The 24,223-nt window shown below is 36.8% G+C and overlaps 1 protein-coding gene across 1 annotated transcript in view; it reads left to right on the forward strand.

Annotated features, from left to right (window-relative positions):
• Positions 1-24,223, forward strand: part of USH2A (usherin) — a 782,904-nt gene that overhangs the window by 555,574 nt on the left and 203,107 nt on the right. The window contains exons 47-49 of the mRNA XM_049708907.1: positions 2,310-2,508; positions 6,204-6,372; positions 15,214-15,435. Of these exons, the coding sequence (XP_049564864.1) occupies positions 2,310-2,508; positions 6,204-6,372; positions 15,214-15,435 (590 nt within the window). The remainder of the gene's footprint in view (positions 1-2,309; positions 2,509-6,203; positions 6,373-15,213; positions 15,436-24,223) is intronic.

Here is a 24,223-nt window from a genome sequence, read left to right on the forward strand (position 1 = left end):
TGTACCTGACTCAGATCCTCAACATCAAAACTGTTCTTGCTATTATTAAAAATATAGGTGGTCTCACTTCACAGTTATTCTGTGCAACACAGAGAAGTTACGATGGCATGGTTCTACATGGTGTTTTCTAGACTTTACTAGTTTGCCAGCTTTTGTGGATAAGTCCGAGCTTTGAATGTCACTTAAATGTAGTCTTTCCTGTAGTTGATTATGCAATGAATACAAAAGAGGTATCTGCAAAACGTGGAATTAATTTTGAGAGTTGGATAAAGACCTTAGAATAATAATGGTGACTATACAAGTCACCTGTGAAACTGTTCTCTCATAGGTGACATTAATTTCTTATCGATAGTCTTATTAGTGAAAGTGTTATGTTTGTACCTCCAAGAAAAGGAAATAATTTTCTTTTTTAGCAGTCTATTAAAATGTCAAATTTATCTTGACTGCGGCTTTTTAATGTAAATGTTTGGGCCTAATTGAATTCCTAACATGTGATGTCACCTAGAATTCTGATAGGGTCCAGTAAAATTTGGCCTGTAAAGACATACTTCTCCTGAAAATAAAAGGTGTAGCAAGAATATTATTTTACACAGTGGCAGAAAGATGCTCCACATAAGTTATTGTGATAATTTTATTTTAAGATCTTAAAGTACAGGGACTAAACTCATATGTGCTTATTACTCTTCTCCAGAGTATTTACTGGAAGGTTTTATATAAAAAGCTAACCTCTAAGTATTTGTGAATGGTTGTTATGGTTGAAAATTCTAGAATTCAAACAATAAAAGTAATCTTGAGTATCAGAGTTCCATCCTCTTTTTTGAAAATAATAAGAAGAAAAATAATTATTTTACATTTACCTAGTGTTTTGCAAATAACAGACTTTCCTTGCTGTGCTGAAATGCAAAAATATGTCATGTCCAAATCTCTGGGGCTTTATTAAAACTTTAACTACTTTCTTCTTATAGACTTCTTAAAAAAATACTAAAGATAGTACAGGTATGTCATCTGGACTGTGTCATTCTGACAAGTAGACCTAAGTGCAGAATTAAGGTTCTGCACATTAACCTGAGAGTAGATCATTTTATTCAGGATTCACTCTTCTGTGAACAGCTTTATGTTATGATCTCACTCAGTATAGTAGATGAAATATTAATAGACCATTGAAAATGCAGTAAAGTTTTGGCGCCATGTTATGCCTTCATTGTATACCAAACCACCCAAAACAGTATATTTATATGTTTAGAAAACACCGTGGCTCAATTTTTAAAAATCAAACATCTTCAAGAACATAATAATATAAAGGAGTTTGTTATGGGAATCTCTAATTCCACTATTTCTGACCACAAAACATATTTGATCATGGTATATAAAGAACTATTGCAGAATTAACTCTGTTTCTATGAGTCAAAAAATTAAGATAAAGTATATTTGGAGGGAGCTTATCAATTTTATCAATTGATAAAATTGATAAATGTTATGTATCAATAAATAAATTCATTGATAAATTTTATCAGTTGATAACTGATAAAAAGATTTTATCAATTTGGTCATGTACTTTGGCTATAAGTAACAAAACAACCAACGGTAGAAGCTCAAGTAAGTAGCTCTAGAGGTAGATTGTTGTTGGCATTGGTTCAGTTATAACAAATACCGCAGAGGCGTCTTTGTGATTCTTATGGTCTTTCCCAAATGGTTGCCAGAAGAATGAGATGATTGCCAAAGTTCCAGACATCATGTTTAGCAGAAAGAAAGAAAAGGGGAAAAGGCGACAGCCACATCAAGGAAGCCAAAATTTCCTAGGGACCTTTGTTAGAATCGCACCATCTTCTGGTTGCATCTGTTTGAGCAGTTATGGGTCACGTGGCTAGTCCTAGCTGCGGGAAGGAAGGCAAAGGAGAAGGGGATTATAAGTAGGGATTAGGTCTGACACATATTCTAATTTCCACCCTATTTACTAAGTCAAATTATTTGTGTCTTGTTTTTACTTATCAACCAAACTTTCTGTTGATTTTCTGACTAGCCACAAACAATGACAGTTGCTTTTTGCCTCTGAAATTTAAAGTGGGGGCCACTGGACTCATGTCATGTGTTATTCTCCCAAAAGCTTAAATGGTTTTGAATGATTCTCAAAACATAGTCTATGGTAGTAGCATATATCAGAATATATATTAGTATATGTATTCTTTTGCTCCAGCTTTTTCATTAGGAAGTTGTTGATGAAATAGACCAAACTGGAAGGCAGATGAGACTGATAACAGCAATGTTAAATGTTGTCTTTTCAGAAATACTGATTATTCTGTCCATTGCAGATCCCTTCAGATTGATTGGATGTCTCCAGGGAAGCCAAATGGCATCATTCTGGGTTATGATCTCTTACGGAAAACATGGCGTTCATGCCTTAAAACCCAGAAGTCAGTGAAGGACCACAGTCATGAACTCTGCAGAGCAGTGAAGTGTCAAAAACCTGAAACTATCTGTGGACCCAGGTGCTACTCCCCTGAGGCTAAGGTATATCTTTTCAAACTAGTCAGTGACATATGTTTTTCTCACTAAACACTCCAAGTGAAATCACTTGCTTTTTTTTTTTTAACATATATAATTTTATTTCTCAAGTATACTTCAAGAAAGCTGGGGAAAAGAAATTACTATTCAACATAATTAATTAAAATTATGACTTAATTTTTTAAAGATTATCTGCTATGTCTATGATAAATGATATTGCTATCAAGTGACCTCCAGAAAAGTGAGAGGATACTTTTAACATTTTACATTTGTGTCTGAGGAAATCACTTGCTTCTTAAACCATGATTTATCATGATCAAGATTTCCACCTATCAAGAAGACCCCATGGAAAAGGAAGGATGCTTATACAAATCCTATCTTCCTGATGAGCATTTTAGCCTTCTCATTTTTCATCACCTTCACAGGAAAATGAGTTTATTGAAATGATAAGGAACCTCCCGAATTTGTTTGATTGAGTGAGTTGAATTTTCTTTACAACAAATCCATCCAGCTACAAGTGGGTGTTTGTTTACATGACACTCATGAGTAACTGTGATTGGGACCTTTCATGGTTTGACTGAAATATTTTTAAATTACGGCCATTTGCCGATTAGTGTTCATATTAGTTGCAGTTTAAGAATCAGATCAATAATACAGCCAGACAGAGGGGTTTGTAAATGGTTTTTATTGATAAATGATACAGAAAATCCTTAGTTTGAAGATAGGATTTCACATAATGAAATAATGTTCCTATTTGTCAACAACATCACACATGTAATGACTAAAGCTACGACTAAATTCAAAAGATTCACTGCAAAAGGACATAGTAATTATGAAAGTGAGTGGTTGAAGCAATATGGATCAAAATACAAATTATTATGGGGCTTCCCTGGTGGCGCAGTGGTTGAGAGTCCGCCTGCCGATGCAGGGGACACGGGTTCGTGCCCCGGTCCGGGAAGATCCCACATGAAAAAAAAAAAAAAAAAAAGATTATCTCTCCAGAAAAATGAAAACAATATTTAAAAACAATTATTATGGCTGACACTGGCTAAGCAGTTGCTATCATCTAAGAAATGTCATAAAGCTAGTAGTTACTAACTGTACTTTTTTTTGACACCTAGGCTCCAGAATTGTTATTATGCCTAAGTTTTATGTCATTTTAAGGCATTCAATGTGTGCCATCTGACGAGCACACTTTCATAAAATGAAATGAAATTTAGGATTTCTGAGCAGAAAAAAATTGCTAGAATAAATTTTCCCATTAAAATTCTCCAGGAGAAAAAAAAAAAAACTTTGATGCATTAAACAAAGTCATTTTGACTTTAAGGATTAAGGACACACACGGGTATTGTCAGCGAAAGATGAAGTCAATTAAAATCTAAAGAAGAAAAAGGTTGTTTGTAAATTTTTGGGGGGGTTAACTATGAATATATATTTCCCGGGTGAGAGGCTGGAGAGAGGTAGAAAATAGACTTATTGTGAGTCTAAGAGTCTTTTGGCTAAATCACTACAGGAGCATCTGTAATAGTTATACAAGCTTCCCCGTGTGATTACAGCCATGGGTGTCAAACCCCAGTGAGTATCACACCTGGAGGGCTTGTTAAAACACACACAGCAGGTCCCACCCTCAGAAGAAGTCTGGGGTAGAGCAGGAGAATTTGCATTTCTAACATGTTGCTAGGTGATGCCTCTACATCTGGTCCAGGGACCACACTTTGAGAATCACTAGATTACAGAATTACTTTTGGAAAACAGAGAGCAAGGAACAGGCTGCCTATCTGAATATTAGCTACACACTTAGCAGCTCAAGTTATTAAAATTGTTTTCTGAGACAACGAACTTGAAGACTGAATTCGAAGATTAAGAAATACTCTGTTGGGCTTCCCTGGTGGCACAGTGGTTGAGAGTCCGCCTGCCGATGCAGGGGACACGGGTTCGTGCCCCGGTCCGGGAAGATCCCACGTGCCGCGGAGCGGCTGGGCCCGTGAGCCATGGCCGCCAAGCCTGCGCGTCCGGAGCCTGTGCTCCGCAACGGGAGAGGCCACAACAGTGAGAGGCCCGCGTACCGCAAAAAAAAAAAAAAAAGAAATACTCTGTTCAGGAGGAGACCTCTCAAGAGAAATAATCTCCTGAAAATGTCCCCTTTGGGGACCCATCGATGATCTAAACCAGAGTTGGTTAGAAGAAAGGCACAAGTTTCACGTGACTGAAAGAGCTTGAGAATGGCACTGACACTGAAAGTATGGAAGGGAACCAGTCCTAATGACCCATCACTAAATAAATGCTTGAAAATTGAAAAGGATGATAAGTCCTAGCGAATCTTGCCGAAGGAAAAGCCTGGATGTTCTTCGATGTCCAGAAACTCACTATACGTGAATGGGACTTGAATAAATTCTTTAAGATTGTACAACAAAGGGCAAGATTTTAGGTCACTGTCATAAAACAAGAGGAAGGTGTGTATTGCTTTACCCTGAAAGCAAAAATGACCAGCATTCCTAAATCCCACATAAACACAAAGAGAAGAGTTTTTGCTTAACTCTTGTAAAATGGGGCATAATTTGAAATTTTACTTGTCACATAGAATCTGTCATCAAAGCAAGGAGTCATGCAATTTAACCTTGGAATTAGACTGATTGTGGACCCTCATTGCTAATAACCTGACACAGCAAAGCCAATTTATTGCAGTTCATTTACCAGGGCTACCTGAGGAAACATAGAAGACTTCTGCCCAGTTTCTTTGCTCTTGGGTCACTTTTGAGAAATGAATGAAGTACTAAGCTAGTCTTCAGACTTAGAGATTCCATATTTTACTGCCCTTGTATTAAGCATGAATCAAATGTCGGTGCAGGCTGGAAGTAGCAATGAGCAAAAAAGTAGAAGAGAAGCACCTCTTAAACAGTGGTCGATTTTGTCTGCCACGGGAAGCATCTATCGAATTAATGCAACTTATGCCGAGTATATGTTCTGAGGCTACATCTCGGCACTGTTCCGTGTTTCATTTGTTCCAGATACAGAGTGTCAGTCTCTCAGACCTCAAGTGAGCATGCAAAATAATTATTTGATTGCTGAAGCACATAATTTCCTCCACAGCTCCTGGAGAAAACACTGTTAAAAGGGCTTTTCAAAATTAATTTCCATATAAATTTCCTTTTCTATACACACACACACACACACACACACACACACACACACACATATATAAATGTTGGACACTGTTGAGATTGCCTTGTCTGAAGATTGGGTTCATAAATAAGTGATCATATAAATTAGTGTAAGGAGAATGCAATGTATTAAAAAAAAAAAGATCAATGAGAGACAGGTTTCCACAGATGCAATGTTTTTAAATTAAACAATCATTAAAATAAAAACATATATATGAAGGAAATTGTTCATTTACAATTCTAAATCATCTTCTCATTGGAAGCACTGACATTCAAAAGATAATTCATATTTATAGAGTATTATAATAGAGCACAAAGCATGGTTGAAGGCTAAAAGAAGCTACATTGTATCAAATAGCACTGGTAGAATTTGAATGATACAGAGAAAATGTATTTTTTAAACCTTTAAATTTTTATCAGAAATATGCTACATTTGGTCTCAGATCAAGTCCTTATTAAATAATAACTGTATCACATAAGATATGGTGGTACAATACTCTTAATAAAACGATTACTTTATACCTGATTCTCAAATTTCAGGTGTGTTGTAATGGAGTTCTCTACGACACCCAGCCTGGACACCGCTGTTGTGAAGAGAAGTACATCGCATTTGTTTTGAACTCAACTGGAGTTTGTTGTGGTGGCCGAATACAAGAGGGACAACCGAATCATCAGTGCTGCTCAGGGTATTACGTTAGGGTTCTACCAGGTGAGGATCATTTCCAGTAGTACTCGGTAATCTTGGGAACCAGAAAAAACAAACATGTGACTTGTGTCAGTGAACTATTTGAAGCACCTCCCCACCAAAGATTAAACCACTAACACGTAGCCAATGGCCGGCTTTAGGTAGCATTTCTTCTCTCCACTTTTTTGAAATATAAGCAAGACTAGGTACAAACTAGAGAGGGAATAGAGACTCATTATATGTATTACATAAAGAAATATATCTGGAGAGCTGGATAATTCCCTTTTTTGTGACTTTATTTTATCCACATGGCTGAGTATTCCACCATAAACTCTGTGAATTGCTTCGTGTTCCACTCCATGACGCTGTTCTCCATTTTCTCCATTTCTGTTCTGAAGGATGTACGCATTGTTCCTGGTGGGATCATAACCACAGATTCCATTTATCTGAGGCCCCCTAGTTGCTCTAGGTCTGGCAGAGGATGGAGGGATGTAGCAAAGAGTAGCAATCAGGAATTTTCCCTCCTCACCTTCTTTTCTTTCTGTCTTATCAGCCAACCGAATAAGCCATTTTCCAAATTGAACTACACAAAATGTCCAGTGAATATAACTGAAAATAAAGATAACAACAATTGGCATTTATAAAACAACAAGTTTCTGGCACGCTCTGTATTCAAGGCTTTACATATAATATGATACCTTATATTTTTTTCACAACTGTAGGAGACTGGTATTTTACCTTAAGTTTACAAATAAGGAAAGAGGTTCAGAGAGAATCAGTAACATGCCCAGATCCACATACATGGGAGTAGAAGAGCTGAAATGCAAATCTGTGTGTCTTTCCAAAATCCATGCTCTTTGGAGCAGTCTACTTAATAGGTGTTAACATAATTATTAAACAACTATTCCAGACTTCTAAAAGCTTCATTACTGTTACTGTCAGTTACTATTTATTCTAGAAAAGCCATTGAGAATACAGATTTTTTTTTCCTAGTACCTAAGTTTAATGCCTATTTCTTCTTTAAAAGCACAGAAAATAGATATGGGAGAAAGAGAAGAAAGCTAAATGTTTGGATGCCCAATGCTTTGAGATATCTAGTTTAACATGAAATTTATGCCAAACATGTAGTAAATTCAGGTATTGTTCAGTGTACCTTGTGTTTGGTACAAATATATCCATCCAAGATATCTGTGTCGAGAAATTGTCTCACCCAGTATATCCTTTGCAAAACACTGGAGCAAACAGGGAAGGTGAAATGATTAAATACTATGCAGGTTTATTCAAGGCAGAGATCTTCTATTCTTCATAATTTGTCCTTAAAATTAATAGAAAACTCTGCCCTTGTAAAAGTACAGTTATTTCTGATTCTTATGCAAAAATACTTTCATAATTAACTCTTAATCAACTGGATTTTCCAAGTAAGAAAATACAACGGTGACAGAAACAAAGATTTTGCAGAAAAGCCTTAACTTCGTTATACTACAAATCATAGTGTTAGGCAATGAATTAAACACTGTCAAATGCTTTACTCTCTCAAAATAATTTACACTTTGCGAGTTTTCAACTATATTTCACATCTTCCCTCCTTGCAAAAAAATCTGCCTTGAAAATTCTAACTATAGAGGTGAGATGGAAATCTTCTGTTGTTCCGTCCTTCCCATTCTTCAGACCAATAGGTCATATTAGGCTTTTCTCTAAGTCTAGCATAGAACTAAACGATTGTGTTTTCATCTCCAAGTCACATTAAAATTTTTGGTAAGTTATGAGTTGCCATGAACTGTCCCAACTCTGAAAAATATCCACTATGCCTTAAAACTGATGAAAAACACTTGGTTGCATATGTCATGGCTGTGAACACCTAGGATCTTTACCTGTCACCTTTCTCAATCCTAGCACAAAGTGTCAGATCTCCAACGAAGAAATCAGTCTACTCTTGTTCTATTTCCAGATGAAATTCAACTTTTTTTTCCCCCAAAACTGAAATAAGTCATGGAAGCTCAAAGGTCGTTTATTGATACTATATAAAACTTTTTAATAAGTAATTTTTAAAACAAGAGTTTTTAAAACCTCCATGATCTGTATATTGACACATGCTCATTCAGACCTCAAGCATTTTATTTTTTTATTATATATTTTTTATTTAGTTAGTTAGTTATTTACTTTTGCATCTTTATTGGAGTATAATTGGTTTACAATGGTGTGTTAGTTTCTGCTTTATAACAAAGTGAATCAGTTATACATATACCTATGTTCCCATATCTCTTCCCTCTTGCATCTCCCTCCCTCCCACCCTTCCTATCCCACCCCTCTAGGAGGTCACAAAGCACCGAGCTGATCTCCCTGTGCTATGCAGCTGCTTCCCACTAGCTATCTACCTTATGTTTGGTAGTGTATATATGTCCATGCCACTCTCTCACTTTGTCACAGCTTACCCTTCCCCCTCCCCATATCCTCAAGTCCATTCTCTAGTAGGTCTGTGTCTTTATTCCTGTCTTACCCCTAGGTTCTTCATGACATTTTTTTTTCTTAAATTCCATATATATGTGTTAGCATACGGTATTTGTCTTTCTCTTTCTGACTTACTTCACTCTGTATGACAGACTCTAGGTCCATCCACCTCATTACAAATAGCTCAATTTCGTTTCTTTTTATGACTGAGTAATATTCCATTGTATATAAGTGCCACATCTTCTTTATCCATTCATCGGATGATGGACACTTAGGTTGTTTCCATCTCCAGGCTATTGTAAATAGAGCTGCAATGAACATTTTGGTACATGACTCTTTTTGAATTATGTTTTTCTCAGGGTTGGGTCTTCATTGCTGTGCACGTGCTTTCTCTAGTTGTGGAGAGCGGGATCCACTCTTCATTGCGGTGGCTTCTCTTGTTGCAGAGCAGAGGCTCTAGGCACGCAGGCTTCAGTAGTTGTGGCTCACGGGCTTAGTTGCTCCATGACATGTGGGATCTTCCCGGACCAGGGATCGAACCCGTGTTCCCTGCGTTGGCAGGCGGATTCTTAACCACTGTGCCACAAGGGAAGCCCTCAGACCTCAAGCATTTTAATATCTACCAATCTGTTGAGCATGGCCCTCATTTGGGTCTTTTAAGTGGTTAATTTTTCACAGGATTAGAATGCCTACCTTGATGTCAAAAGGAGAAAATGCAATCTTACTGGATAATCAAAGAATCTCAATATATCAGTACCGAAAAGAAGAGATTATATTGGGACCTCTGTTTTCAGCCAATGGTCTTTATTAACCGGTTTAGCACTGTTTACATTAAGAAAGAAAGCATATTGACCCCAAACCATCTTATATTTCAATGTAATTAAAATTCAGTCAGTAGTCTGCCAGTTCAAGGCTGAGACAGGTATAGGCATTTTGATATTTCTAGACAGGTCTGAAATATTGGTGAATAATATTTACTTCATTTTGTTGGATAATATTGACTTCATTTTTTCTCACAACTTTCCTCCATAGAACCCCTATAACAAAGAACAGCAGAGGAAAGAATGCTCTTTCCAGTCCCCTTTTTTTTATAAATGTGCTAATGACCTCAAGCTAAATGTTAATGCGGGTCATTCTTTGATAAGAATAACAATTAACTGTTAAGACTGCATGGTAGCTTTTAGAGAGAAAACATTTTCAAGCCTGTCGTGAGATAGATTCATTTTGAAAGGTTAATGAGAAGGTGACTGATCCTTGTATCTTATGTCTAATAGCCCTTTTTTGAGCGGGGGGAAATCAGTTTTACTTCTCATTGATATAATCCACACCTCTTGTTATGAAGCCTTCTGTCAGTAACTGAATAACATTCTGAGGGATTCCAGAAAATATGACTAAAATATCCAATCGATATTTGTTATACTCAAAAGTGGAGGGTTTTTTCTTTAAAAAGGGTTGGTTTTCCCCAGTATAGGTGTGTACAGTGTTCCTCTAAGCCCACCATTGTCCTAAGTGATGTTTAATTAACTGTTGCTGCCCCTGGACCTTGTGACACATTATGTTAAAGAAAGTTTGCCAACAAGGGACACTGAGTTCTTTAGCCGTAAAGATTTAAGAAATGGGAACTACATTGCAGACCAGACAGAAGAAACCTCTCACCCAGAGAAATGTAACAAACACAGCAACTGCACTGTTCACAGTAAGATCATTTCTCCATTTCTCTAGGTACCTCATGTAAGTAGAATCATATAATATTGGTCCTTTTATGACTGGCTTATTTCACTTAACATAATGTTTCCAAGGCTCATACATGTTGTAGCATGTGTCAGAACTTCCTTCCTATTTCAGGTTGAATAATATTCCATTTGTGTGTATATACAACGTTTTGTTTATCTGTTCATCTGTTGATGGATATTCGGGTTGTTTCCACCTTTTGGCTATTGTGAATAAGGCTGCTATGAGCATTGGTGTACAATTATCCGTTCGAGTCCTTGCTTTCAATTTTTTTGGCTATATACCCAGAAGTGGAATTCCTATATCATATGGTAATTCTATGTTTAATTTTTTGAGGAACCGCCATAGTGTTTTCCACAGCAGCTGCACCAACAGCAATGCACTGGGTTTGAATTTCTCCACTTTCTTGCTAACTCTTGTTATTTTTTGTTTTGTTTTTTATAATAATCATAACTGGGTGTGAAGTGGTATCTCATTGTGGTTTTGATACACATTTCCCTAATAATTAATAATATTGAGCTTATTTGTGCTTATTGGTCATGTTCTTTAGAGAAATGTTTATATGTATGCTTTGCCCATTTTTTAATTGGATTGTTTGTGTTTGTGTTATTGAGTTGTAGAAGTTCTTTATATAGTCTGGATATTAATCCATTTTTAAATATGTGATTTGCAAATATTTTCTCCTGTGGGTCACAGCTTTAATCAGTTGATAGTGTCTTTAGATGCACAACACATTTTAATTTTGATAAAGTCCAAATCATCTATTTTTCTTATTGTTGCCTGTGCTTCTGGTGTCATATTCAAGAAATCATTGCCAAATTCAATGTCATTAAAATTTTCTCCTATGTTTTCTTCTAAAAAATTTATAGCTTCAGCTTTTATATTTAGGTCTTGGATCTATTTTTATTTAAATTTTGTATATGGTATAAGGTATGGGTTCAACTTCATTCTTTCCATTTGGATATCCAGTTTTTCCAAAAAATTTGGTCCTTTCCCTATTGAATGGTCTTGACATCCTTGTTGAAAATCATTTGATTATACACCAAAGGTTTTATTTCTGACTCTCTGTTCTATTCCATTGGTCTATATGTCTGTCTTCATACTAGGATCACACTGTTTTGATTCCTGTAGCTTTATAATAAGTTTTTCTTTTTTTAACCTCTTTATTGGAGTAGAATTTCTTTACAATGGTGTGTTAGTTTCTGCTTTATAACAAAGTGAATCAGCTATACATATACCTATATCCCCATATCTCCTCCCTCTTGCATCTCCCTCCCACCCTCCCTATCCCACCCCTCTAGGTGGTCACAAAGTACTGAGCTGATCTCCCTGTGCTATGCAGCTGCTTCCCACTAGCTATCTATTTTACATTTGGTAGTATATATAAGTCCATATAATAAGTTTTGAAATTAGGAAGTGTGAGACCTCCAACTTTGTTCTTTTTTGAGATTGTTTTGCTAGTTGAGGTACCTGGAGATTCCATTTGAATACTAGGATGGATTTTTCTGTTTCTGCAAGAAGTATTGTTGGAATTTTGATAGCAATTGCATTGAATCTCTATGAGGCAGGAGATAGATGGGCCCCAGGCTGAACAGTTTCTCCCCTGTGGACAGAAACTCCATAATAGCAGAAACTCCATAAAAGCAGGATGGAGAAGGCTGGGCCCCACCCAGAAAAGATATAAAAGACCACATATTCCTCATTCTTGAAGTCAAGGAGACCTCCCCAACTACACATGTGCAGAAAGGCTCCTTGGAGGTCAAAAGAAGGGGGAGCCACCCCATAGTAAGTGATGTCAACTACCCATAGGCCTCTTCATTAGAATCCATCTTGACTAGGAGATGCTCACGCACACGTGAGAGGACCCCGAGATAAACCATATATGGACTCAGAACCAGGCAAAGCAAGATGAGTGGCCAAAGGAAGCCTGGAAGAAATGCCCCATAAAAGTGATTCCAACTACCATGAGGATGAGACTCTCTCTCTCTCTCTGAGCCCTCCCATGTGTCTATCCACACATACTGTACTCTTTTTCCTCCTCATAAAGCCTTTACTTGCTTCACTACTTTCCGTCTCTATGTGGAAATTCATTTTGACACAGCTGACGGACCAGGGCCTTGTCACTGGCCACTGGTCTAGTGGCTAGGATTCAGTGCTCTCACTGCTGTTGACCAACCTCAGTCTCTGGCCAGGAACTGAAATCCTGCTTCAAGCTGCTGAGTAGTATTGACATCTTAACAATATTAAGTCTTCTAATCCTTGAATATGGAATGCTCTTCTATTTATTTGACTCTTCTTTAATTTCTTTCAGCAGTTTGTAGTTTTCACTGTACATTTTCTTCACCTCCTTGATTAAGTTTATTCCTAAGTATTTTTACACTATAGTAAATGGAATTGTTTTTAAATTTCCTTTTCTGATTTTTCATTTTTGTTTTTTATAGTATATGAAAACACAAGTGATTTTTGTATGTTGATTTTGTATCCTGCAACTCTGCTGAATTCTCTTATTAGTTCAAATGGTGTTTTGGGTGTGGAATCTTTAGGGTTTTATACACATGAAGTTATATTGTCTGTGAACAGAGATAACTTTACTACTTCCTTTTCAATATGGATGCCTTTTATTTCTTTTTCTTGCCAAATTTCTCTGGTTATACTTTCAATATTATGTTGAGTAGAAGTGGTTAAAGTCAGCATCCTTGTCTTCTTCCTGATCTTAGAAAAAGAGCTTTCTTGAGTATAACATTGAGTATAATGTTAGTTGTGGGTTTTTCTCATATGCTCTTTATTATGTTGAGGTATTTTCTTCTACTTCCAGTTTGTTAAATGTTTTTATAATAGAAAAGTGTTGAATTTTGTCAAATGCTTTCTCTGCACCGGTTGAGACAACCATGTGTTTTCCTTCATTCATTCTGTTAATGTGGTGTATTACATTGATTGATTTTTGTATGTTGAATTATCCTTGCATTCCAGGAATAAATCCCACTTGGTTATGTTTCCCACTTGGTATCATTTTAATGTGCTAATGAATTGAATTCAGTTTGTTAGTATTTTGTTGAGAATTTTTGCATCAATATTTATAAGAGATATTGGTCTGTTGTTTGCTTTCCTTGATGTGTCTGGTTTTGTTATCAGGCTCATATATTTGTTATTCTGGCCTCATATATTGACTTAAGAAGTATTTCTTCCTCTTCAATTTTTTGAAAGAATTTGAGGAGGATTGATGTTAACTTTTCTTTAAATGTTTGATAAAATTCACCAGTGAAGCCGTCTGGTCCAGGACTTTTCTTTGCTAGGAGGTTTTGATTAGTGATTCAATTCTGTTACTAGTCATAGGTCTATTCAGATTTTCTATGTCTTCATGATTTAGTCTTGGTAGGTTATAGTAATTTGTCCATTTCACCTAGTGGGATGGGTTTTTGCCCAATGAATTTTGGATAAGAAAGACCTCAGGGATAACTGCTAAGAGTTCTTGCCCTACTTTTGTACTCTTTCTATATCTATCTGTAGTTAAATATTGTCCCATATTTTAAATATCATTTTGGTTAGCAGTTCATCTGGCTTTTACTAACCAAGTTTTGGCATATCCTGTCTTCACAAGAGGATGAGCTAATTGACAGAGATCAGGGAGTCCAGGACTATAAATCGCTGAGGCAATCCTAAATTCTTCAGGGAACTTGTGCCTTTTCCTAAGAAGGTTTGGCAAGTCATTAACTAGATTATGTAAATCTTATCTGGACAGTGGTTTAAAGCTATAAAACCTGCCAGGTTGGCCATCATATTCACATACCTCATAAGATTTAATGAAGGGATAGTGTCCAGGGAGAAAGATATGTTTAAGAAGGGGCAGTGGAGGAAATAGAAGAGGGTCTCTTGAAGGTGTAAGAAGAAGAAGAGTAGTAAGGCAATGGGAGGAGGAGGTCAAGGTTCCAGGGGCAAGGAAGGCGTTGGTCATGAGATAGACAGGAAAGATGATGTTTGATTTTTACATCTTCCAAGTTCTTATTAGTCCTTTCTAAGATATCCTTAATAAAAGCAATTAAAAATTTTTTTGTCTTTTAGAAGCCACTTCATACAAAAAAAAATGACTACTGATATTTAGAATATTTGAACCCTTTGATCCCAAGGCACTAGGCAAAAATTATTCTATTCTTATCTCAAGTTTCTCAGAATATCATATAAAGGGGAAATGTGGGTGGAACAACATCAGTGAAATGCAGTGTCTGCCATAGCTCAGCAAAATACTAGTATGCAGATATGAATATAGTATTTTTACCTCCTTTCATTTAATTAACCTTTCCATTGGAAATCTTTTGTTTGGTTAAAGAAATGTAGTTTGGTTAAAGAAATTATAATCAAAAGCAATACAAATTTATCAAGAATTGATTTCTGAGTCCATCCCACTTTCCAAAAATATATATATACATATATATATACTAAATAGATAGAAAAGTAATTGTAGACAAACTTTTTTTGTTGCCTCTAAGTTGGCATAGACCCACGTGTATACACATGTTTATACAACTTCAATGCAAACATTTTGAAGCAGTATTGAGATTTTGCAACTCCAGTATGACGATACCCTGTCAACCAGTTGGCATCTGCAAGATCATTGTGATAAAATTTAGTCGTGAGTCAAAGCATATTTTTTTAACTCATGCAATGATGGTTATTGTGCTAAATTGACAGGTGAAGTATGCTGTCCAGATGAACAGCACAATCGGGTTTCCACTGGCCTCGGCGACTCCTGCTGTGGCAGACTGCCATACTCCACCTCCGGAAACCAGATTTGCTGTGCTGGGAGGCTCCATGATGGCCATGGCCAGCAGTGCTGTGGTGGACAGATTGTGAGCAAAGATTTCGAGTGCTGTGGGGGAGAGGAACAGGGTGTGGTGTACAGTCGCCTTCCAGGTAAGGGAGCCTCATCTACCTTTCAGTAGAGGGAGAATCTCAGAAACAGAGACGTTGAGAAATTTGCCCTAGATATAAAACACATAAGTAATGAAAGCTCACGTTAATTACATCGAATGTGGCAAATAGCTACACATTGTCTAACAAAGAAAAATGTAACCTCACATTTTTTATGTGCATGTGATGCATTTCATAAAAGCAGACCAAAACTCTTTCTTCTTGAAAAGTGTCATGTCCACCAAAAAGCAAACAAACACATCAATGCATTGGTTCTGGACCAAGAGAATAATTCATAGCAATACTGAGAGTATACAAATTATTATTGATGATGTTGTGCCATAATTCTTTCACTCCTTTATTTTTCTATAGCTATTAAATTAGCATTGCAATCATTATCATTAAATGAGTACTTACTATCTAGGAGGTACTATGCCCAATGTTTTATACATTATTCCCTCAATTAATCTGTACAAAATAGGTACTATTATTATTCACATATTTAAAATGAGGAAGCTGAGGCACAGAGATTAGACACACGCTCAAGATCACACAGTCAGATCTAGATTTGGGGGTGCCAAAATTTATAAAATTTGGGAGATGCTTTTTAAGAAAATAAAACCAAATGATGAAGACAAGATAAAATATAAATATTTATTTATAAGGGGAAAAGAAATGACAAGAATTATACATGTAGAAGGATAAACCTGGCAGATTCCACTAACATAAAAATAGTATATTTGGATTATATAATTTCTGACATCCCTCTATATTTTTTTCCCTAACATGTTTAACTGACACCCTTGGTCACCTCTTCATACAGCCATGGCTTTGTACTATAATTATCTGTAGAGAGAATAGAAAGATAATTCATTCTTTCCTGTCACATAGTTAATCAAAAACTTGTTTAATTATTTAAAGTTTAGAAAAGTGACTTTACACTTCACAACTCATTATTGTAATACTATGGAAATGTAGGTTATTTTCAAATTTGGAGAAATATCTACAAAGGGTTTTTTAAGATTTTAGGGCATTTTAAGTTTTCTTGTCTTAAGGTAATTTGCAGTGACTTGTCTTAAATATTTGTTGAATTGACAGCATCATTACCAGTTTTCATGGATATCCTTATTGTAGGACTGAATTTAAGTTGTATTTCATCATAGATGCCACTATTTTATCTACAAATCAGTAAGAAGTCTAGATTTTTCCAATATGAGTTACTTCTTTTCATAATTTATCAAAGTAATCATATTGCTTATGCATTGCTTCAATCCTACATCCATCATTTTCTTTTAATAGTTTCCTACTTTGAGTATGATTTGAAATTTATTTTGTTACAATTCTCTTCTTGATGTCAGAATATTTCAGTTGATTTCATGTTTACAGCTTTTATTTCATATTATATTAATTTTTCTAACTGATCTTTTTCTTTAAACCTTCCCTTTATATGCATACAAATTAAGAGTCTGTAATTTCTCACATTCCTTATCTTTCCAAATTGCAGTGAAAATGACATATTTAAGCCTTAACAACTTTTTTATGAAAGTGGCTGAAATCATATAAATTTAGCTACTGAACCCAAACTAAATATTCCCCAGACTCAACTTCCCCTTAGTTTGAGTCCATAAATGTCCATGGTTACCCTAATCTCAATCAATATGAGGACATGTATGACAGAGGACAAGTTAAAAGGGCAAGAGATAGTGGCCATAACAAATTGTAGTTAAATATTATACATTCACAAATTTTATAAAAATATATCTATGCTTGCCTTGGAAGGGGCTCATGCAAGCGAAGGGCCTTGAAGATCAATTTTCCTGAACTTCAAGATAAACCTACCCCTGCAACTAGTATGCATTGGAATCCCAGTCCCTCCAAGTTAAAATTTCAGGACATCATAATATCTTTTTTTTTTTCATCATAATATCTTGATGGAGATAAACTATGAACTCTCTGCTGTCTTTCTTTAATTTCTTCTCTTTTTAAAAACCATCAGAGTTATCCATAATACAAGTAACAATTATTTAAATTATTATAGTGTTATTGTTAAATACCATGTTCTTGTACACATTCTCTTCTGTGTAAAATTCTGATGGGGAATTCCCTGGAGGTCCAGTGGTTAGGACTCCGTGCTTTCACTGCCGAGGGTGCGGGTTCAATCCCTGGTCAGGGAACTAAGATCCCGCAAGACACACAGCGTGGCCAAAAATAAAATAAAGTAAGTTCTGATGAGAACTATTAAGAAGAGCACTTCAATAATAAAACTAAATAATCAAAACATATTAAAAGCATCAATCCTGGGTGTACCAGAATCTTGTGCCTTAATAAGGATACTAGACTCTCAGTATTTTGATAGCCCTTAAATAAGTAAGAAATGCCAAATTAAGTTATTCATAACTAAATTTCAATCCTCCCAGTGTGACAAAAATTCATCTCCTTCTTTGAGTCAAAAAAAAATTACCTGATTTCTAGTTTCTTATTTTATCTTTGTATGACCATCAAGTGTATTTCCAAGGCATTTACTGTTCTGTGAAGCTATAAATCACCTCTCTGGATCCACACTGTATCCATCTTATGCCTTTTTTCATCCAACCCAGTAGGACATATTTAAAGGAAGATTTTAATGTATATATTGTCAAAGTGGTTGATAGTCCCATGTCATTATGTTGATCTCCATCAACTGTCCAGAAAATAGTAAGAGTGGCTAGTTGTCCTATATACAACAGAATTAGATTTCAATTATGACATTTTCATTGACCTAAGGAATTTAAGGATTATCTCCAAGAAATGGCACAGGGCACCTGGATCTGTACTATAAGGTAACAAGAAAGTTGAGTTTGCCAGGTAAGACCAAAAAAACAAAAACAAACAGCAAAAACCAACCTCCCAAGATCTTCTTAAAAAATGAATGATGTATTAAATCATATAATACACAAGTGTCCGGTATAGACACAGAAGTCATTTCCAAAATATCCCCTATGGATTGTAGACGTAAAAGGTTAGCATTCTAAAGATAACTAAAGTCCAGTCAAGAAGCCCAGCTCAGTGTTTCCTGGACACTGCTTATTGGCTAGAAGATGTATACGAGCAGCAGGAGACAAATCACAACAACAACACGTGGGCAACATTCCACGTTCACTATTTGCCAAGCTGAGTTCTGTGCGCTTCACACACATTAACACATTTAAACCTCACCGCAACCCTATGAGGTAGGTACTATTATTATCTCCATTTTACAGATGAGGAAACAGAAGTACAGAAGTTAAAAACTTTTTCCAGATCACACATCTAGTAAGTGGCTGTTTTACTTCAGGTAACACTGTTACTGTAAGTGAACCTCAAAATATATAAAGGCTCAAAGATAATAGAGGTTCATTTCTTTCCCATATAATAGTATTGTGGTGTGAACATATCTTCAGGGTGAGATCTCTTTCCCACAGTCATTCTGGCTGTTGGAAGCGCTGTCATTTTCAACAGGTAGCTTCTCGGGTCACCTGCGAGTTGTCTGCAGTCAGAAGAAGAAAAGAGTATGAAATAACAGGTGTGGGTTTTTTTTTTTTTGGTTTTGTTGTTGTTGTTGTTTTTGGCCAGGCTAGAAATAGCAGATAGTTTTATTGACATTTCATTGACTGGAACTCAGCTATCTATCGATACCTAAATACAAGGGAGTCTGGGAGATCTGCCCATGAATTTCTTGCCACTGTGACTAAGAAGAGTTTCTAACTCCATTCATAGAGTCCATACTCTTAAACATTCCTGAGCATTCTGATACCTGAACAAGCCCTGGATACTCTCCAACCCAAACCATATCAATGTTTATCAAGTCTGATGAACAGGCCCAGTGTAACTACCAAGTTGCCAACATTTTCTGATGACCAGAAAAAAAATGAGACGTTGACTACACACCACAAGTGTGCCCAAGTTAGAAGAAAAGGTGCTGTGTATGTGTGCTAAGCTCTAAGGCAGTGACTTTTAAAGTATGTCTCGGGGATTTCTGAGGGTCTCTAAGACCTCTGGTGGTGTCTGTGGCATCAAAACTATTTTCACAATAATACTAAACTATTATACGCCTTTTTCACTGTCATTCTCTCATAAGTATACAGTGGAGTTTTCCAGAGGTTACATGACATGTAATATTGCAACAGATTTTTTTTTAATTGACGTATAGTTGATGTACAATATTGTATAAGTTACAGGTGTACAATATCACGATTCACAATTTTTACAGGTTGTATTCCATTTATAGTTATTATAAAATATTGGCTATATTACCTGTGCTGTAAAATCTATCCTTGTAGCTTATTTATTTTATATATAATAGTCTGTACCTCTTAATCCCCTACCCCTACCTCACTCCTCCTCCCTTCCCTTTCCCCACTGGTAACCACTAATTTGTTCTCTATATCTGTGAGTCTGCTTCTTTCTTGTTATATATTCACAAGTTTGTTGTATTCTTTTAGATTCCACGTATAAATGATAACATACAATATTTGTCTTTCTCTGTCTGATTTATTTAGCTTAGCATAATGCCCTCCAAGTCCATCCGTGTTGCCACAAATGGCAAAATTTTCGTTCTTTTTTATGGCTGTGTAGTATTCCATTGTGTATCTGTACCACATTTTCTTTATCCATTCATCTGTTGATGGGCATTTAGGTTGCTTCCATGATATTGCAATAGTTGAATGCAGAAGCAGGTAGGAGAATTCAGTTACTTCTATTAAGCTAGACATTAAAGAGGCTTGCAAAAATATAAACAGTGTCATTCTTCTCACTAATTTTTCTCAGTTTGGAAATATGTTTATTTTTTTCATAAATATTTATGTTAGCATGTTATATGTTTATCATTATTTTAAATGAATTAATGAATATCTATTTCAAACGTTTCAGTTTTAGGCTCTAACCCAGTAAATATCAACAAATCTTACCCATATAAACAAAAGCTATTTGGGGTCCTCAATTATTTGTGAAAGTATAAAAGGGTCCTGGCACCAAACTTTGAGAACCACTGCTTTAAGGCTTAGTAATCAGGTCTGCTAGAAATTCATGGCCATTAGTTAGCTATCCTGTACTATGACTAACCAGTTGAGTACCTCTTTCTCCTTTAGATGTGTTAGCTAAAAACAGGTCCATTCAAGACAGAACCATGGGGCTTCCCTGGTGGCGCAGTGGTTGAGAGTCCGCCTGCTGATGCAGCGGACACGGGTTCGGGCCCTGGTCCGGGAGGATCCCACATGCCACGGAGCGGCTGGGCCCGTGAGCCATGGCCGCTGAGCCTGCGCGTCCGGGGCCTGCGCTCCGCGGTGGAAGAGGCCACAGCAGTGAGAGGCCCGCGTACCGCAAAAAAAAAAAAAAAAAAGACAGAACCATAGTCATGGAGTAGTGGAGATGCAAAAGTGCTGCCCGCCCACCCCAACACCGTAATGAGTGAGAGTTTGAAAACAGCAGTAAGCTGTCTCATTTTAGCATTGTTGCTCATCTGTTGCTTTTTTTAAGTCAATTGCCATATTCCTTCATTCAATAAACATGTACCATGTAGTGACTATATTCGAAATATCATTCTTAGTGCTTTGTGAGTGTAAAAATGGCTAAGATTCCATTTTTACCCTTAAGGACTTGCAATCTAATCAAGGAAAAGAGTGCCTGTAAGATTAAACACAGGCATAAGAGAGGGATGAATACAAGCATAATCTTAAGACTGAGTGATCACTCCAGCCAAGATGATGAAGAACGCTAAATCGCTGATCGGAACCGCAAACGACGAGTAGGATTTTGAGACACGTGGATGGAAGAAGGACGTTTCAGCTAAAGGGCATGGCTTGAGCTGAAGTGTGAAATTAGCAGCCTGCAAAGCATGTCTAGGTAGGAGTGAGCAGTTGGGTTGATTGGAGGAAGATGCCGTGTGTAAGGAAATAGAGGGAGATAAAGCCGAAAAGCCGAAAGGGTTTGAACGTTATTTGGTACTCAGGGAAGAGTCAATGCGATGATGAGAACTGTGATTTATGGAGATAAATTAGATTTGGGTGGCAGAATGGGTGTGAAGGAGAAGGAAAGATAAGTCAGTTAAAACTCTTGCCAAGGGCCTCCCTGGTGGCGCAGTGGTTGAGAGTCCGCCTGCCGATGCAGGGGACACAGGTTCGTGCCCCGGTCCGGGAAGTTCCCACATGCCGCGGAGCGGCTGGGCCCGTGAGCCATGGCCGCTGAGCCTGCGCGTCCGGAGCCTGTGCAAAAAAAAACTCTTGCCAAAAGTGCCTGTTCTAAGAAATGGAATAGAGGTCACTGTCCACTAGGACAAAGACTCTTAATCTTTTGGAGGTCAGACACTCCTGGTAGAATCTTTTGAAAGTTACAAACCCTCACTTCAAATAATAATATGTAGGATACACACAACAATTTTTCTGCCATTTCATACACCCTTGAAGTCTGTCCATGGGCCCAAATTTCAGAATCACTGGTGTACTTCAATATGATATACACGCTAGCCAACTATTTCCTAAGGACACTGCGCCATTCCTCAGTTCCTGTGAATCAAAATTAGCTCCAGAGTTTCCCCTGACCTTCAACAGTTCCACCAACTCTGGTAATCATGGTGGACTGAAAGAATGAGCCTTTTAAAAAGGAAAAAAAAAATCTCTTTTTAGTCTCTTGACCTCCCTGCAGGTTTCACTGGAAACAGACACGTTCCACATGTCTTTTTCCTCTCTCTGTTGCCGCGCCCTCCTGTCGCCCCTAATGATCGTGACCTTAGTGACCTTCCAGAATATCCATATGGCCCTTTCTTTCCTCGGCCTAGCAATACCGTACCTGCTACTTGAGGGTTTGGATCTCATAATATTGTTCCTAAGCCTGGCCTCTCTCCCTGCCTGGCATTGTGGGCCTGCCACGACACCGGGCTGGCTCGTAAAACATCTCTTTATGTACTTTATTACTTAAACTCTTTTATTTGCCTGCAGGAGCCCTTTAACAAAATCACATTGAATTGACTTTCTCACACCAAATCAAATCTCCCTGGTCCCAGTTCAGTTGTCTTTGTCAATATGTATTTTATAAATGGAGTGAATTAACAGATGCTGTTGGAACAGAAGTGCTGGAGTAGCGTTTATGTTTTTAGTGCTCTCTCTGGGCGGATGAGTTGTGTAGGAGTGTTACACAGGTACCTCGGGATGGAAGTCATGCTCGTCATTTCAGTGGCTATGTATTCTTAACCATTTTCTTTGAATATATTTTAAACCCCTTTATTACTCTTTTTATTCGTAGTGTTTGCTTATATGGTTTTATCATTTGTGCCATCAGTCTTAGATTGGACCTGATTATACCCCTTCATATTAAAAGATGAACCTTAAAGCCTCTCTATCAGGCAAAGAGGACAGGATTTTCTGTTAGCCATGAGGAACTAATCATGACATACCTTTGGAACATATTGCTTTATTTCTATTATCTGTGTTCTCCATGCAACCTTGGATATGAAACTCTGGGATGAAACTGTTCTAGAATAAAGTACTGACTTTCCGTGTCCTAGATTCTGACATCAGTCGAATGAATGACTACCCCTGTTACATAAGATGGAATGTGGGGACTTTTGCAGAGAGGAAAATACATCATAGAAATCCATTGTGTAAGATGTGTATTGAAAGATTTCCCAGGAAGATTTCCATATGATACAATGACCTTTTGAAACGTGTAAAGTATAAATGCTATAAAATACATTGCAATGATCTGGGGAACATTTTCACCCTACCCTGTCTCAGTTTTGTGGTGGTAGCCATAGAGCCAGCTGCTAGTGAAGACAAGATGCATTTCTTTTCTTTCATGCTCTGCCATCAACTTTGTTTGTCCTGAGAATGACTAATCAAAAACCTGTTTTTTTTTTTACATTCTTCTAGGCCTGAAATATAATTCCCCATGGTCAATCCCAGAGTTCCACAATGATTTGTCATATTCTAGACTCTGTTTTTTATGACTGTACTATTTTTAACTTAAAAGCATGATAATCCTTGGATAATTTTTAGAAAAATGGCACACTTGTTGTACAGAATTAACAGTTTAGAAATTCATCAGGACTGTATGTTTATAAATGCTCTCCTTTCAGCCATGGACATTAAGTAAGTGTTAGTAACATATTGGAAGTATTCATAATATTATGAGTCAAAAAATGCTTTCCTTCACTCTTTTCTCAGTTGTATCCAATGCGACGAAAGCTATCCATTGGATATATGCATTATTTGGAAAGACAATATAGGCTGTTTGATCTCAGAAATAAATATCTAATAGTTCAGTACATACTCTACCCCTTTAATAACATCTGCATCTTGTTCAAAGAGAATCTCCACCTTTGTACAAATTTAATGAAGAGCCTCTGGAAGTGTAGATCAATCCATCAATAATACATTACCTGTTTTGTTTTTCTTTGGGCATATTTAAAACTGTGATTTCTGTGTGTCACAGGTCAAAAGTCAAGTGCTCCATGTGATAAATTAGGTAGGGTCAAAAGTTATTGCAATGCAGTTTCAGAAGATTGTCTGTCTCTGAATTTGCAGCTCATTCATGCTGAAGTGATGCACTATGGGAATTACTACCAAGCTCTGCTCGGCAACATCTGCTCTCCCTAAGTGAGTTAGTGCACGTCAGACATCTTTATGTCAGAATATTGCAGTGATGGATGCAGTCTTCAGAAAATGCTGCATAAAAATCTGGTGTGCCGTTCTGGCCATTAAGTGAAATTACTATTTAAATTAATGGCACTGTCACAGTTTATCTGTGCAAAGAATGAACGCTGATTAGGGTATTAAGTAAT

This window comes from Orcinus orca, chromosome 1 (genome assembly GCF_937001465.1).
Source record: "Orcinus orca chromosome 1, mOrcOrc1.1, whole genome shotgun sequence".
NCBI lineage: Eukaryota > Metazoa > Chordata > Mammalia > Artiodactyla > Delphinidae > Orcinus > Orcinus orca.